Genomic DNA, 16,288 nt, shown 5'->3' on the forward strand with positions numbered 1-16,288 from the left:
AGTCAGTGCTCTAGAAGTCATGAGCTATTTTTAGCTCATCCAGTGCTTCTGAAGTCCTTAAGTCCTACAGATGCAGAAAATTCTAGGGGCGCAGTGGGAAGGGGCCTTCCTTGTTACCCAAGAACCATTCCTTGGTAGGTATGGCTCCCCACCTTCCTGTCCAGGCCACATCAAACACGGATTCCATTGGGAAATTGCACGCATTTAGGGCTGGATTCCCAGCTCTTTTGCGCCAGGCCAGCATCCCAGGGCAGGAGTAGAAACTATAATTATCTTCCCGTCTGGGGTAAGCCCTAGGATGACATCTCCCAGGTGACCCCAGTGCACTCGGAGCGCAGTTCCATGGATGCTTAGGCGCGCGGTGCAGGCGGCCCCTGCGGGTCCCCGGGTCCTCTGAGACCCTTGTCCGGGGAGACTGGTCCCTAGTCTCCAACTCCAGGGCGCGCGGCGGCGTTGCCATAACAACCGGCGCGCGCAGCCTAAGTGGAGGAAGTGACGAGAGTGGGTTGGCTGTTGTTGGGACACGTGACCAGGGTAGTGTTTTGACAGGGCAAACAGTGAGAGAAAAGAGTAGAGAGCGAGCGAGCGAGGCGGGCAGGCAGCCGGGCCGGTGGATGCGCGGGGCGCGGCGTCTCGGCGTCTCCGCGGGGTCGCTGCGCGCTGCGCTCGGGGAGGCGTGGCCCGGAGCACGGAGTGTGATGTGAGCGGCCGGGCGGCCGCAGAGACCAGTGCCGGGAGGAGGAGCGAGGGGTCCCGGAGGGCGGCGAGCGGGCGGGCTATGGGAGCCGTTCCCGGGTGGGCAGAGCCTCGCGTGGGTCGGCGCGGCTGAGGACATGCCCAGACTCTGCTGCTGACCGGTTCCGGCTGGAACCCGGCTACTGAAGCCTCGGCGAGGCTAGCCAGAGGGGATCCCCTCAGGTGAGGCCCGGGGGGGCTTAGGGGGCTGCTGCGCCCGGGCCCCTGCGGAGGTGCCTCGGTGTCCGGAGGCTACAGGACGGAGGGCTGTCTTAGCTCCGGTGGCCCGACTCTTCCTCCTCTGTGTCTGTACCTCTAGGGCATAAATAGATCCTGCTGGTGCTTCCGAGACGCTGTGTCAGAGGAGGACACCTTGGCCTGGAGAGCGCAGGGGCGGGGAGCAGGGGTGCTAGGCCCGAGGACGCCGGGGGGAGGCGGTGCACAGGCTTGAGCTGTTTTTTTCCCCCCTTTCCTTCAGACCTGCCCAGGGTTCTGTCACCGCAGTCTGCACCAGGAAGAGGCCTAACTTAGTAGCTTTCTTGCAAGATCCGGGGGATGAAGACCCGATCCTTTCTTTTTTCTTTACCTTTTTATGTTTATTTCGATCTCTTAGCGTTTGGAAGACGAAGCAGAAGCCATTGAGTCAGCCGTGTGCCGGTTGGAAGAACCCACACCTGTGTTTTACAGCACTTTGGGTGGAAATTGGATGCCAACATGAAGCCAGACCGAGGTAAATGATTTATTTAAGTGGAGCTTGAGTTGTGTTTTGTTTCTTTGCCTCCTTTTAGGGGCGTTAACCTCATTTTCAGCAGGATCGACTATTCCTGTCTCAGACTTGACAAACCGTCTCTGTGAAGACACCAGCCGGCAAGGAAAAGATGGACCTATGGAGAAGGTGGTTAAGTCAGATGGAAGGACCGGTTCTTAGTGTTTGGCAGAATGAAGGTGTCAAGGGCAGTATTTATTAGTGACCACGGGCTTAGTATACTTCTTAGTTACAGTTCTTCATTTCTTAGGTATAAAGTCAATCCAACTTCAGAAAAGTTTGTCAACTTTTGAAACGAGTTTGAACTTCATAGAGAGTATTATTTGTAGGCATTGCCTTCTTCATTTGCTGGGTTGGGGGGGGTGTTTTGTTGTTTGTTTTATAGATAGGGTTTTGTTGAGTTGTCTAGGCTGGCACAGGTCTTACCATGTAACCCAGGCTGGCCCAAGCAATCCCTAAGGATCCTTTCACCTTCACCTGCAGTGTTGGCAGTACCGGCATGGGCCACTGTGACTCTTCATTAGTTTTGTGCTCTAAGTGAATTCCAACTCCAATTGTTTTCAGAGTCCCCCAGCTTCAGTCTCTTACAGACAAGTAGGGCCCAATTTTCCATTCTGTTTTCTATAGGTTTCACTTATAAACCCGTGTTCCAGACTCTTTGTAGTCTAGGCTGTCCTGGAATTTAATCTATAGACAAGGCTGACTTCGAATGCATAGATCTGACAGTCTTTATCTCCCAAGTGCAATGATTAAAGGTGTGGGCTGTCAAGCCCAGCTCTAAACCTACATTTTCAAGATTTAGAGAAAAAATATATGTCTTACCCCTCTCCTAACCCTGACATATATTTTGAATGAAAACCAAAGGTCGTCACAAGCCCAGGAGATGGCTCAGTGGGTAAAGGTACCACCAAGCCTGATGATCTTGAGTTCAAACCCTAGAACCTACAAGGTTGGAGACTGCTGAAAGTTGACCTCTGACCTTGACCCATGCACATTTACACACAACGTATACACATACCCAATACGTGAATATTTTTAAAATGATAGAAAATATCTTGAAAAGGGGTATTATTACTACCCCAGGCTAGCCTACTTACTGTTAAGGGAAATGGGTCTGTGGTTAATGCCTGCAGAACTGTCAAGTGCATTGCTAGGGAGAAAACCGACTGTGGACCATGCTAAGTTTAGATTTTTAGATTACATCAGTGACTGGAAAAACTAGCTCTGAGGTCAGAAGCTGCATCTCAGAATAAACAAGCAAATGAAATCAAAGTCACTGTTTATCTTGGATTATTGTTAAAAAGTGGCTTTAAAGCCACAGCAGTTGAAAAACCTAGCATTTATAGCAGAAACTTTAGGAATGTGGTTTTACCTCAGGTAAAACTGTAACTAAGCAATAAAAGGTTTTGTTATGTACTGATACAAGTTAATAAGGAAAGTAAACCCTAGGGAAGTGCAAGTGAGTTTCTTTTGGAAGACATGTTTCTTTTATCATTCTCAGATAAAAATGAGGTAATCCCAAGTCCAGCGTTGAGCTTTTATTTCATAAAAACATGAACTGTCTAGTTCATCGATACTTTTTTTTTTTTTGGAACAAGATTCAGAGTTATTACAAATTCTTACTTAACAAACTACTGCAGAAACACTAAAGTTTTTCAGGTTTTTTTTTTTTCACTAGTATGTGCAACGTGCTCTTGTATGATCTTATTTAGCCAAGTCTTCAGCTTGCTTTGTAGCTGAGGCTGGCATTGAACACCTGATTCTCTTGCCTCCATTGGCTAAGTGCTGCCTTTTATTCTACATAAAAGGAAAGAAAGAGGGGCTGGAGAGGTGGCTCCACAAGAGCACTTACTTGCTGCTCTTCCAAAGGAACTGAGGTCAGGTTCCAGCATCACATAGGGTGGCTCACAACCACCTGTCACTCCCAACTCCAGGGGATCTGAGGCCCTCTTCTGGCCATCATACACACACAGGCGCGCGCACACACACACACACACACACACATGTACTCACACACACACACACACACACACGCACTCACATAGACCCACACGTGAGCGAGCGCACATGCTTTTTAAGGGGAAAAGAGTGTGTACAGTCCATGTAATCCAACCTCAGTTTATGACCAAGAGGGGGCTTCGGAAAGTTGCATCTCTGTACCACATCAGGATCTAGAGGACCTAGGTAAGTTTGTGGTATTTCCTCGTTGTCTCAGCCACTCCACGGTTTCTTCTCCGTATGTTTATATCTGTTATGGCCGCCTATAATTGCCATATTTGTCAATGATGTACGTACCCTTGCTCCTTTAGTTTGTCTGCTTTTAGCCTGTGCCATGGAGAACTAGATGATCCTACTCGATACTGGGTTCTCTGTAAAATGAGAGTGAATGTAAGACTCAGACGCTTAATGTAGAGACTTGAAACTATCCGCTTAATAGGGTACAGCTGTGTCTACCCTTGTCTTCTGAGACAAGGTCACACTGTATAGCCCACACTGCTCTGGAACTTTCCATAATGTTTGTAAGTAAGTGCACTGGGAGCCTCTTAACCTACTTGATTGGGCATGGTATTCAGTTGGCTAATAAAAACTGTTAAGTGGGAATCACAGAAAATTCACAATGCTTTTCATTTAGTCTTTCATTTCATGTCCTCTGGGTTTTTCCTTCTTTATATCCTGCTTTGTTTTTTATCTTTTTAAAAACATTTATGTGTATGGGTGTCCTGCTTACCTGTATGTCTGTGCATCATATATGGGCCTGGTATCTACAGAGAGCAGAAGAGGACACTGGATTCCCTGGAACTGGAGTTAACTAGAGTTGTGAGCCACCATGTGGATTGTGGAAACTGAACCTGGTCCTATGCAGGAACAGCTAGTGCTGCTACCCACTGAGCCATGCCCTCAGTGTCCTTGAGCTATATACCCTCACTGTGAGCCGCTATGGAGATTGAAGTGGGCCTGTTGGTGTTGGGTGCTAATGATTCTTGTGTAAACTGAAACACAGTTAAGATCTCTAACTCTGACTTGTGTAAAATAGAAGACCGTGGAACAGTTTAAGGCTGGACTCTCGCATTTTTAATACTTTCTAATTTTTACAAACAATTTTACAGGTATTTTTGTATGCACATCCTTCAGAAATCTGTTTTAGGGAGAGGAGGAATTTCTGTTTATTGGAAATATGTTGTGGGGGGTTGAGTATATCCCAGTGGTACAATTAACACATTGTTCAAGACTCAGGGTTCAGTTCCCAGTGTACATATGTGCATATGCTGGATGGATGGATGACAGATATATTGATGGATTGAATGTGTGTGTGTGTGTGTGCGCATGTGTGCGTGTGTATGTGTCTGTGTGTAATATAATATATATATATATATATATATATATATATATATATATATATATATATATTATATTACACACACACACTCCCCATATGGAGGGAGAGAGAAGACTTGTTCCAAAGTACTCAGTTTGCTTTTTACAGCAATAATATTTTGAATCCATGGTTTCTTGGGTTCTTAAAATGATCAGAGTGGCACACGTGGATTTGGTAGCAAAAGACAAGATTCCCCTAGAAATTTGTCAAGTCTGAATCTCAAGGTGTGCTAAAGAAGTCCCTTATATCAGCAGCTCTTAACCTGCGGGCGTGGGAAGTAGCAGTGAGGTAATTTTGTGCTTGGGGGTCATCACAAGGGAGGAACCATATCAAAGCGCTGCAGCGTTAGGAAGGCGAAGAGCCACTGATTGATGTAGTGGGTTTGCATAGAGACCTGCCTGTTAATCAAGTGCAGGTTGGAGGTTTAGTTTATACCCAGTTAACATGTTACTGTGTAGCAAATGGCTACATTTCATGCAGTCAATAGTATTTTACCTTTTAAAATTTCAGACAGTTGATAACATTACTTGGGTAATGCTGGCATGAGTCCTTGATGTTAATTGCCAGTGTTCACTCTGTGTCTCTTCGCTAGCCCAGCGTATAATCTTCATCACATCCACTTCTGCCGTCTCCACCTTAACTACGTAGTGTTGGCACACGGTAGGGCTAAGTGCCTAGCTTCATTGTGGTGAGCATATGACTGCTGATATGTTGGTTAGTTGCAAACTATACAACAGAGGTAAGAAAGTAAGTGTGCAGTGGCCTAGTGCTGGCCTTTCTTTTCCATTCATAACACCTGACCTGGGAAAGTTCAGGAACATTCAATAACCTCTTAATATATTAGCTGTCCAGGAAAACATCCAGCCTACAAAGGGAGGCAGGACACAAGTGTGTAGTTTATTTCTTTATGCCGTCCTCTGCTGTTAGAACTACCTTAATATCTGTCTGAGGGGTGGTGTGGTTTTAGGATACGTTTTCCTGGATTGTAGGTTTTTAAATGGCATTACCTGCTGAGGCCAGCTTGGTGGCTACAGACGGTGAGCTCTTCTGCCTTGGACTCAAGGTTGTGCAACTTGGGACCTGACCCCAGTTATACAAATATGGGGGGGGTCTAGCGTCTCTTGGGAAGTCTTTCAGATGTGACTTTTGTATAGAAGTAGTCAAATCATATTCTCACGTGCTACAAACATAAAGTATCGTATTTTGTCTATTTTAAGTAGTTTTGGGTTACAGAAACTTGTTAGAGACAAACTTCAGTTATCAATAAATAAATTATTTAAATATGCTGTGTTTCAATTCATACTTAAATATTTTTTAGATCATGTCTGCTCGAGTGAGAACTATTAGTGTAACAATATGTAATTATGTAAACAAAATGTCAAACAATTTGATATCTTTTTAAGTCAAATGGGAGGATGGTGCTTTCTCTCCCTTTTATGAATTTTGTCATTAACCTTTGGACCTTCTCATGTACACATAAACAGCCCTTTTATCTTCCGGTGATGGTCTACAGGTAGCTGAAATAGAAGGGAGGCACAATTTGGACCGGACAGTGCGGCGGGGGAGTTAGGGTGCGTTCCTTCTGTGGTGCGAATAGTTCATTGTCCGCCTGTGTACATCAAACAACAGAAATGACAGCTGCTGGGAGAAAAGAGATGTTGGCTGTGTGAACCACAGCATCTTTGGCTTCCTCCCAGCAGGAGGTAGTAGAGATCTTAATGACAGCTGATACTTGGGCCTTCTGTGCAGAGACCCTGTTCTGTGTCCTCTCCAGAGCACATAGCTCTTAGCACCTTTGTTGTGTAGATGAATGAAAGTGGTTCATAGATTTTAGTTTCTCACAGGGTATCCAGATGGTTACAGAGGTGAGCCCCACTTGATAGTGTATTCAAGTGTGTGCTCCCAGCCTCGCTGGTAACTAATTTACATTACAGTATTATAAGCTATTATAACTTAATTGTTGGGGAAAAATAGGCTTGAAGGAGTCTGGCTATCATGTTGAACAACCTGAATTTCATCCCTAAGACCCACGTGGTAAAGAGAGAAGAGACACAGGCCCCTCACATACACACCACAAACAAACAAATAATCAAGTGTAAAAGCAGCCGGGAAAACCAGCAACAATTATTCCTGAGCTTTGTGGCTCTGGATGCTGCCTGTCCTCCTGCCTCAAGCATCTTCACAATGGGCTTCTAAATAAATAGTACCTTGGCTTAGAGTTACCCTGAAAATAAGTTAACATACATAATGCGCCCAGGACGGCAGCTGCCGCTTAGTGAGCATGCAAATGTGAGCTGCTGCTGTTGCTTTCGGACATTTTCAAAGGAAGAAGCCAATCATTTAGAGAAAGCCGGGAGGGCGAAACAAAGGCGCCGATTGAGCTCCTGCTTCTTAGTGGAGGTGATCCGAGCTAAGAGCGGCCACCCTGTCAGACTGTCACACACTATGCTGATGAGCCTTGACACATCAGGCACTGTAAGATAATTGCTGGCTTGGTGTGACTTCTGAGTGGGGGACAGTAAAGGGGTGGGGCCGGGCAGTACCCTATGTTTCTGCTTGTCACCCAGAGAAAAGGAAGTGATTTAGTGGACTGAACACTGTCATTTCTCTGTCCAGTGAGGGAATATTATCCGCACGCAGGTAGACTTGAGAAACAAATGTCTATGTGCAGTGAATGATTTAGAATTTCATATATCTTAAAACAGTGACAAATCCGTGTGGTTTGAGCATATTATGTAAACAAGTAAAGAAGAAATTTAGCTGTTTAAGCAAATACCACTTATATTTATTCATCTTCTTGCCTTTTTGTTTACATTTTTTCTTGTTTTTTTTTTTTTTTTTTTTTTTTTTTTTTGAATTTGTGTTTGCTTGTTTGTTTCTCGAGACAGAGTCTTACTTTGTATCCCAGGCTGGCCTCAAGCTTGGAGCAATCCTCCTGCCTCAGCTTCTAGAGTGCCAGCTACACAGGGGACTTTGTTTACTCTTTGGTCCCTCATCTTTTGATCCGATCATGACAGTGTCTTCCTTCCTTTTTGAAGTGAGAACCCTAAACTAAGCGTGACTTACTCCTGGTGTTAGATGTATGTGTGGTGAAAGGGAAATCACTATACTGACAAAGGTCCTACTTCTCTTTGCAGGTAATTTTGTCCTCTCTCAGATGGGCTGGGGGCGTGTCAGAGTTGGGCCCCGTATGCCAATTCACACATATCTTTGCACTCAGGAGGCTGTAGCAGGAGGTTGTCAAAAGTTCAAGGCTTGCCTAGGCTACAGAATTAGTTCCAAGTAAGACATTACGTCCAAAGGAACAAAAGTAGTTGACAAAGTCAGGGTAGTTCCATGATTCTGAGGTTCCGGTTGGGCTGACTGGGTAAAGACTCCAGCTCTTAACCCAGACTGCAGACCCACAGCCACACAAGATGCCTAAGCTCCCGGGTGAGCTTCCCTGTGTTTCCCTTCTGTGCAGAAGGTACTCATCAGATACAGCACAGCAAACCTAGGTGGCATCTTCTTTCTTTACACCCAGTGCTGGTGGCCACCTTGATAGGTTTCGACCATCACTCAAGGTCTTAGATATGCTTTTCCTTCTATGCAAAAAGGCCTTCTCTTCAGAATCCCATGGTGCTCCTTGTTTTCTCTCTTTCTAGACTGGGATGTCTTAGAGGTTTCTTCCCTGACTACCCTAATGTTCTCAGCTCACATTAGCTGCTACTGTTGACATATCTGTTAAACTAGATGTCTCCTGCTGTTCTGTGCCAGCATTGTGTGTTCCTTTGATAGCATTTACTGAACTTTGTAATTAGTTATCTTTTTCCTTTGTTTGCTGTGTGTCGATACATGAGGCCTCAGCTGTGTTCCCTGGTTCATCAGTTTTGTAGATGGCAGGTATGTTGTAGGTGCTATACATATATGTACTTAATAGACATCTGTCAATGAGTGAATGAACGTATGGATGAGTGGATGAGAGAATGGCTACTACACATCAGTGTGAAAGATAGGGGAGCAAAAGAGGGTAGTTGTCATTAAGTAAAATTCTTTCAATTTAGGTATTTGTTTGATTATAACTTCTAGGCTATTATTATAACTTTGTACCTGGTTCTTTTTTAAATTCATTTAAGAACATTTGCACATTCCAAGACTGGGGCGAAATGTCTCATGCCCCTCCCAAGGACTGCAATTACAGGATGTGTCATTGTGCACAGTTTTATGAAGTGCTAGAGATCGGACCCAGGGCTTCTTGCGTGTGAGTTAGGCAAGTAATCTACCAATTGAGCTATATCCCCAGCTCAGCATTGAAGAAAATGTCTGTGTGTGTGTGTGTGTGTGTGTGTGTGTGTGCTTGTGCATGTGAGTCTTCTGTGCATACATGTGTGTGTGTGTGTGTGTGTGTGTGTGTGTGTTGTAAAGTCTAGTTAGACTGAAATAAAACATTATACAATAAGATGTAGACAAAAGCTACTTTATGTCAGTGATCTCCTGGGTATAGGATAACAAGTCATCCACAGACAGATATTTGGAGGAATCTCTGATCACTGATGCCATGCTCAGTTTGTTCCTGTTGCTGTTTGAGGAGGGAAGGTGTAAACTGGTGAACTTCCCCTGTGTGAGCCCAAGCGAACAGGAGAGAAGAGACTCAGGATTTATAGTTGAGATTTGGAGGTGGCCTGTCAACTACTGGTTTTTGTGACCTGGGTCAAGTTTCAAACCTGTTTTTTCATCTAGAAAACGTGCTTGGCTCAGTCCTGGTTCTGACCTCAGGTGGAAGGATGTGACAAAGGGCTCTGTAAAGCTGTGGAATGCTATAAACACTCCTGGTTTGCCCTGAGGGGAGGATTGTTCCTCAGAGGCTGAGCACCCAGTGTTCCCCAGCAGTCAGGTGCTTCACAGTTGAGGCCACTGTCTTAAGAGAAATTCACAGTTTAGAAAATGAATTACTCCCCATTGCCTGGCTCAAGTTATACCTAGAGTAGAGTCATTTGGGTTGATAAATGCATATTTAGTTATATTGTTTTTCTTTATTGTTTAAGTTTGAGACAATATCTTATTTAGCCCTCTGGGCTGGCCTTGAGCTATCTTTACAGCCTGTATAGATAGGACTTGGCCTTTACCTCAGCCTCTGGCAGTAGCTAGGAGTAATGGGCCTGTACCACAGGCCCGGCTTGGTTAGATGGTTCTCCAGGAGTATTAAACTGTGGCCCTCATTTACTCGGGTCAATTGGACCCCCTCTTGGCTATATATAATATAATGTAACAGGAGTCAAGGACCTCAAATATGTATGATCAAACCTGGATTGAAATTCTAACGTCAAGGGATGGAGAGATGGCTCAGTGGTCAAGAACAGTTCTCAGCACCCACATGGTGACTCGACTGTCAGTACACACATACATGTATTCACGTATTCTAAAGTCAGCATTTGCCAGAACAAAATGACCTTATCTGAGTAGTAGTTCTTCTTGCTCTAACACTGTCAACCTGAAGACTTTTGGAAAGTGAGTGGACAACGTGGCAATGGTAGGAACCATATGCTTTGCACAGGCAGGGGTGTGGCTTAAGCCACTTGGCCCATGGGTTTTGAGACCCAGCTTCTGTGTGGTACAGGAAGAGATTTAGGGTTAGCTCTCATTTGTTTTGTTTTTCCTCAGCTGATCTGGCAAATTGAGTATATCATAAAGACGACTTTTAACAGGGACAAGAGGTCAGCAGACAGACCTAATGTCACCGGCAGTGTTGTGTGCACCATGCAAACTAGAAGTCAGGGCAGATGCTACCAGAAAGGGGAAGTAGTTAACTTGGTCACATCCAGCTGTTTCTGGGTGGTGATGATCAGTTTAGAGTTGTTGGTACAGAGAAATTGGTGGGGTGGAGGGCACTAGGAACTTGGTAGAAAATACAGAATGGTAAGCTATTGGCCAGAACTGTGTTTGAAGAATTGACAGCCTTACGTAGAACTCCACAGGATGTGGACCAGGCTCCTCTTAGTCTCCAAGCCCAGAATTTAGACTTGTTTCGTGGTGTTGTGAATAACAATGTCATTTAAATACTTTGTGGGGAGAGAAAGGCACAGATCATTAATGGGAGTGTCTATGTATCTTTTTGTAATTTGTTAGCTTTGTAATGTAAAATAAGATACTCAGTTTTTGTTGTTTTGTTTTGTTTTGTTTTTTGTCTTCTAAATAGGGATATTTCTTCCTATAAGGTTATTTGTGAAATGAAATTATATGATAAAAACTGTATATGCATAAAAATCTAAGTAGGAAGCTGTTTATTCTTTTTGCTTTGTAAAGCGAGGTCTTAGCAAGTAGCGCAGGTTTGCCTTGAACTTGAACTCAAAGTATCACATTCACCACCACAGCTGGCACAAGAGCTATGAGTGTCTAACATTTATGCTGTGGTGTCACCTTGCCTCCCCCAAACATAAAAACAATGAAGCCAAGGCAGTGGGTATCTAGTGAGGAAGAGGCCAGAAGCATGGGGGCCAGCTCGGCAAGCGGTCTGATACAGATGTGACCTGAGAACGGGGCACAGGCAGCGGGGCCCAATTGCTCGAATCACACACATAGACACACAGACACACACACAGACACACACACACATGCACACACACACACATGCACACACACACACAGACATACACACATGACAAGCTCTGCCTTCCCTGGTTATGGATTTCAGAATTGCTGTGGAAAGAATTTAGACTTTTGTGACATTGGTTTAATGTTTCATCTGTAAAGTCCCAAATGATTAGGAATCCCTTCAGTGTCTTGAGGTCTGCTAAGAAAAGCTATGGTCACACAGATAAAGGGTGTGTGTGTTAGTCATATCTCTGACCCTGTCTTGTAGTTTTATCTTGTAGCAGCCTGCAGTCATCTGAAAAGAGCTGATATCTGGGTGCATGTCTGAGCTGCGTCTCGGTCAGAGTGCATTGGCATGATTGATTGCAGCCGGGGAAATGGATTTAAGGCACGGATGGTCTTTAAGAAGACACAGCAGCTATGTTATATTAAAAGACATGGATGATTTGTATAGTTGGACTTTTTTTTTTTAAAGAACATTTATGGATTGAGATAACTCAAAGAACATGTAAGGAGAGAGTCACAGTGCAGAGGTGCTGGTAGTTTGAATGAAAATGGTCCCCTCAGGGAGTGGCACTATTTGAAAGGATTAAGAGGTATGGCCTTGGAGGAAGTGTGTCACTGGGATTATGCTTTGAGGTTGACTCTCAGGCCAGGCCTAGTGACTCTCTTCCTGCTACCTATGGATCCTAATAGATCTCAGCTACCTCTCCAGCAGCTCATCATCCTGATGCTGCCATGCTTCCTGCTATGACAGTAGTGTACTCAACGCTCGGGACTGTAAGGTGCTGTGCTCATAGTGTCTCTTCACAGCAACACAGACCAATTAAAACAAGGTAGAAAGCATGCTCTCGGACTCAGCTGATTTAGGAATGGAACGGATTGGAGTTTTCAGTATCAAACTAAGGACTCTGTATTTAGTCTGTGTGACAGTGGGCTATAGTAAGTACTTTGGAATGACTACAGAGAACTTTCTAGAATAGTTGGATTTTCTTTCATTCTGGTGTAAATAAGCCAAGAGGTATTAGTACCTGACAGCCTTGAAATCACGTTTTAGATCTCAGGATCACCTTGCGACCTGCGACCTTCGCTATATGACTCAGCACTACCCTTTGCTCTTGACTAAGTTCTTCCTCTTCTTTTGTTCTACCCTTTGCCTTCGCTCTTTGTCTGTGAACAGGAAGGGTTAGTATTCTCTAACTGCTTGTATGGTGCACAGTACTAATGACCCTGTTGTCTGCTGGCTTACCCTTCTGTCAGAGCGGTGAGCTGCACTGTTGTTTGAAGTAGCTACAGGTTCTGACATGTGGGGGAGAAATGTATCTGGTAAGGTGGGAAGGTTAGAGGTTCATTTCCCTGTTCTAGACAGCTGCTTGAAGAAGCTTAATAAATGTTGTGGCATTAGATGCCTTACCCTGCAGCTTCCTGTGAGCCCTGAGCTGGAGGTCCCTACAGCATGGAGAAGCTTTCCTGGCTGTGTGGAGGAAAGGACGGACATGTGTCACTTTACTTCCCCAACCACAGAAATGGTCTCCCAAGGTAGTTTTAAAGAGGGAAAGCTAGTAGGCAACAGGCAAGTCTTGTTTAGGGTAGGAAAAGCATGAAGGGGGAACTCGGAGGTTTGGGGTCTTAGTTCTCTGATTAGACACCACCTTCTCAGCCATCTTCCTCCTCTGATGGTTAGATGAGATGACTTCAGGGGGTTCATCTAGGTTTAATGTAATGTCCCTTTATCAATAACTCCTTTCTCAAATGTTTCCCTCATATCTACTGAGAAGTTTGGAAGGATCTAGCCAGACTTGAGAAAGTCTGTTCTCTTCTTAGTAATGGCTAATGACTATGCTGTTAATTCAGGTTGTGGATTCAGGTGTCTAGCAGGTAATCCTGAATGGTTCAGGTCAGAGGGAAAGCCTCATGTTACATAATGGCACAGCGTAAAGTCTCTTAGTGTCTCAGGCTCTGAAAGTTCTTTTGTTACTCTGAAATTACTTTCAGAGCCATTTAGTTGCTAAAAAGCAGAGTGGGAAAAGCTTGTTGAGAATGTGGGGTGCTTCAGCTTCTGCAGTTTAGAAAACCAGGCTTGGGTCAGCAGAGGTGATGCTGGGATTATTAATCCCAGCACACAGGAGCAGAAGCCAACAGGTCTCTGTAATTCAAGGTCGGCCTGGTCTGCACAGTGAGTTCCAAATCAGGCATGACGGCAGGCAGGCAGGCAGAAGGCAAATGACAGACGATAAGGCATGGAGAAAAGAAGCAACCTGTCCACCGATAAAAGTTGGTCTCAGAGCTCCTGCCTGCCCAGCATTTGTTGTAGGACCTGTGCGTAGGGCGGCTGTAGCCTTCAGCTGAAGTGAGAAATGGGAAGAGTTCAGTCTACAACCTTATTCTAAGTCATGTGCAGTGCTGTTGTCTGTTGTCAGTTCTAGAATGTCTTTAATACTTATGTTGAACACAGGTTCAAAGACCAAGGGGGAGGCTGCGGTCAGAGAAAGTAATTAGAACCTCTTAGAAAGAGCAAAGGACAAGAGGGAGTAAGGTATGAAGGAAGGGGGCAGAGTGTCCAGTGCAAAGTCCCTGAATTTGGAAAGAGCCTGGAGTCTTAGGACTGAAGGAAGAGCAGGTACTGTCTCCTCACTTAAGCTTTTGTTCCAAGGGAAGAGGGGCACCAACCCCCTGTGTTTTCCCTCCTGCCATAGAATTGGCTTTACATAATATTTATAAACAACACTCACATGCCTATTGCTTACCTAGGTAACAACAGCACCTCAAGATGAGTACTTCTGCTTCCTATAGAAAGGAGTAGGCAAGATGCAGTAAGGTCTTTGGTTTGGTTTGGGTATGTTTTGAAAGAATCTCACAGAGCCCAGCATAGTTGAGAATAACCTTGAACTCCCGATTACAGGAACGGCTTGCTATGCTTGAATATTTATATGGTACTTAATTTATGTATGTGAGTATGCTGCCATTTTCTTCATGCATACCGGGGGGCGTGACATCCCACTACAGATGGTTGTGAGCCACCATGTGGTTGCTGGGGGTTGAATTTGGGACCTCTGGAAGAGCAGTCAGCGCTCTTAATTGCTGAGCTGTTCATATGGTACTTTAAAGATAAAACTTGAAAGGATTAGGACATGTTTCTAAAATATATTCAAATACTTTTAGAGCTGGGTAGCTGACACTGCTGCCTGAGACAGCATTCTCCTTGCTGCCAGAGCACTGGTCACTCTTCCTACATGCAGTGGTGGCTAGTGTTTACTTCTTTCTTATTTTTATTTAAAAAAAATTATTTGATGTCATAGAGGCTAATAGCATTTGCTGTTCTTGCACAGGGGCCTGGTTTTGGTTCCCAGCACTTATGTCAGAAAGGACATAGCCACCTATAATTTCAATTCCTGGGGATCTGGTACCTTCATCTGGCCTCTGAGGACATCCATACTACACACATAGAGATAAAAGAAAAATAAATATACGTTTGAGAACTGGCAGTTTTGATTTCTTCATTGCTCCAGTGCCTGCTCTGTGCGTGCTTTAGTTAGCTAAATAATTTGTGCAGCACAGGCCAGTGCTGGGGATGGAATCTTGTTCATGACTCAATAGTCCTTTACCGTTACTGTCCGCATCTCTTTGTGTAACCCAGGCTGACCTTACACTGCCCAGTCTTCCTACCTCAGAGTGTCTAGTACTGAGATTACAAGTGTGTGCCACCTCCCTGGGTTGACTAGTCTGCTTTGCTTAGCAGACGTCTACTAAAATTCTCTGGAACTTAATGTATAGAATCTGTCACTGATGCCAGTCCCTGTTAATAGAAAGGGCAGGATGCACATTGGTGACAGGTGTAGAGCTTAGAGTTGTCCCTCACCAACCAACTGCTTTAGTTTCTTTACTCAGCTTCTTTCTTAATCTCCAGAACACTGTCTCACAAAATTGCAGCTGTTTAAAAAAACAGGTAGGCTAGAGAAATGGCTCAGAGGTTGGGAACACTGGCTGTTCCAGAGGCCCTGAGTTCAATTCCTGAAAACCATCTGTAATGTGATCTGATGCCCTCTTCTGGTGTGTCTGAAGACAGCTACAGTGTACTCATATAGAATAAATAAATAAATAAGTCTTATAAAAAAAAGAACAGGTAATTATAGATTCATTTATCTAGGGAAAAGCTTTCAGGGAAACATTGGTTTGTCAGAATAAAAAGGTCTTTATTGGTTCTAGATTTTTATAGTTGGCTTGAAAGTAGCATGCTATACAATACCAGGGCCTTAACAGATCCCAAAACACAACTTTGAGGAAGCAAAGGGGATCCATGTTCATCCCCACACACATTTTTATGTAATAATGCTGAGAAGAACCACATGTGGGGTGTTAAAATGATTCTTCTACCTGATCTTAATGCTTATTAATATGTGACTAATGTATGTGCAGATATTATTAGACAAAGTGTTTGTCCAGTAGCTTAGCTAAAAATAACCCCTGTTCTAGCTCATTTTAAACAATGTAGTATGAATGGTGCCAAAAGAACCAACTAGAACATTTTCTTCTCTTCAAGATCGTAGGTTTGTAAACAAGGCTCTGGAGATACTTTGCAAAGCTCTGCTACTGCAACCCATCTGGGTCACTGTAACCCAGACCTCGGCACAGATGAGGGTGCCAATTAAGTCTCTTTGGGTTTTATTATGATTTATATCAAAAAATGTGTTTGGCTCATAATAACAAAGTACTTTGGGGGCTCTTTGGCCACCCAAACTATCTCAGCAAACACAAACATCTTGCTCAGCATCTGCATGGGAGAGGAACTGAATGTGACTTACACCTTGATTTATCCCTAGGTTGTCTCAACAGCATAATAA

At 44.2% G+C, this 16,288-nt stretch overlaps 1 protein-coding gene across 1 annotated transcript in view; it reads left to right on the forward strand.

The window, feature by feature from the left end:
- Window positions 1-598: 598 nt before the first annotated feature.
- ATOSA (atos homolog A) overlaps window positions 599-16,288 on the forward strand; it is a 70,261-nt gene continuing 54,571 nt past the window's right edge. The window contains exons 1-2 of the mRNA XM_080934907.1: window positions 599-918; window positions 1,349-1,465. Coding sequence (XP_080791033.1) covers window positions 1,450-1,465 — 16 coding nt within the window. The 5' untranslated portion in view covers window positions 599-918; window positions 1,349-1,449. The remainder of the gene's footprint in view (window positions 919-1,348; window positions 1,466-16,288) is intronic.

Source organism: Micromys minutus (assembly GCF_963924665.1).
Source record: "Micromys minutus genome assembly, chromosome: 21".
NCBI classification, from domain to species: domain Eukaryota; kingdom Metazoa; phylum Chordata; class Mammalia; order Rodentia; family Muridae; genus Micromys; species Micromys minutus.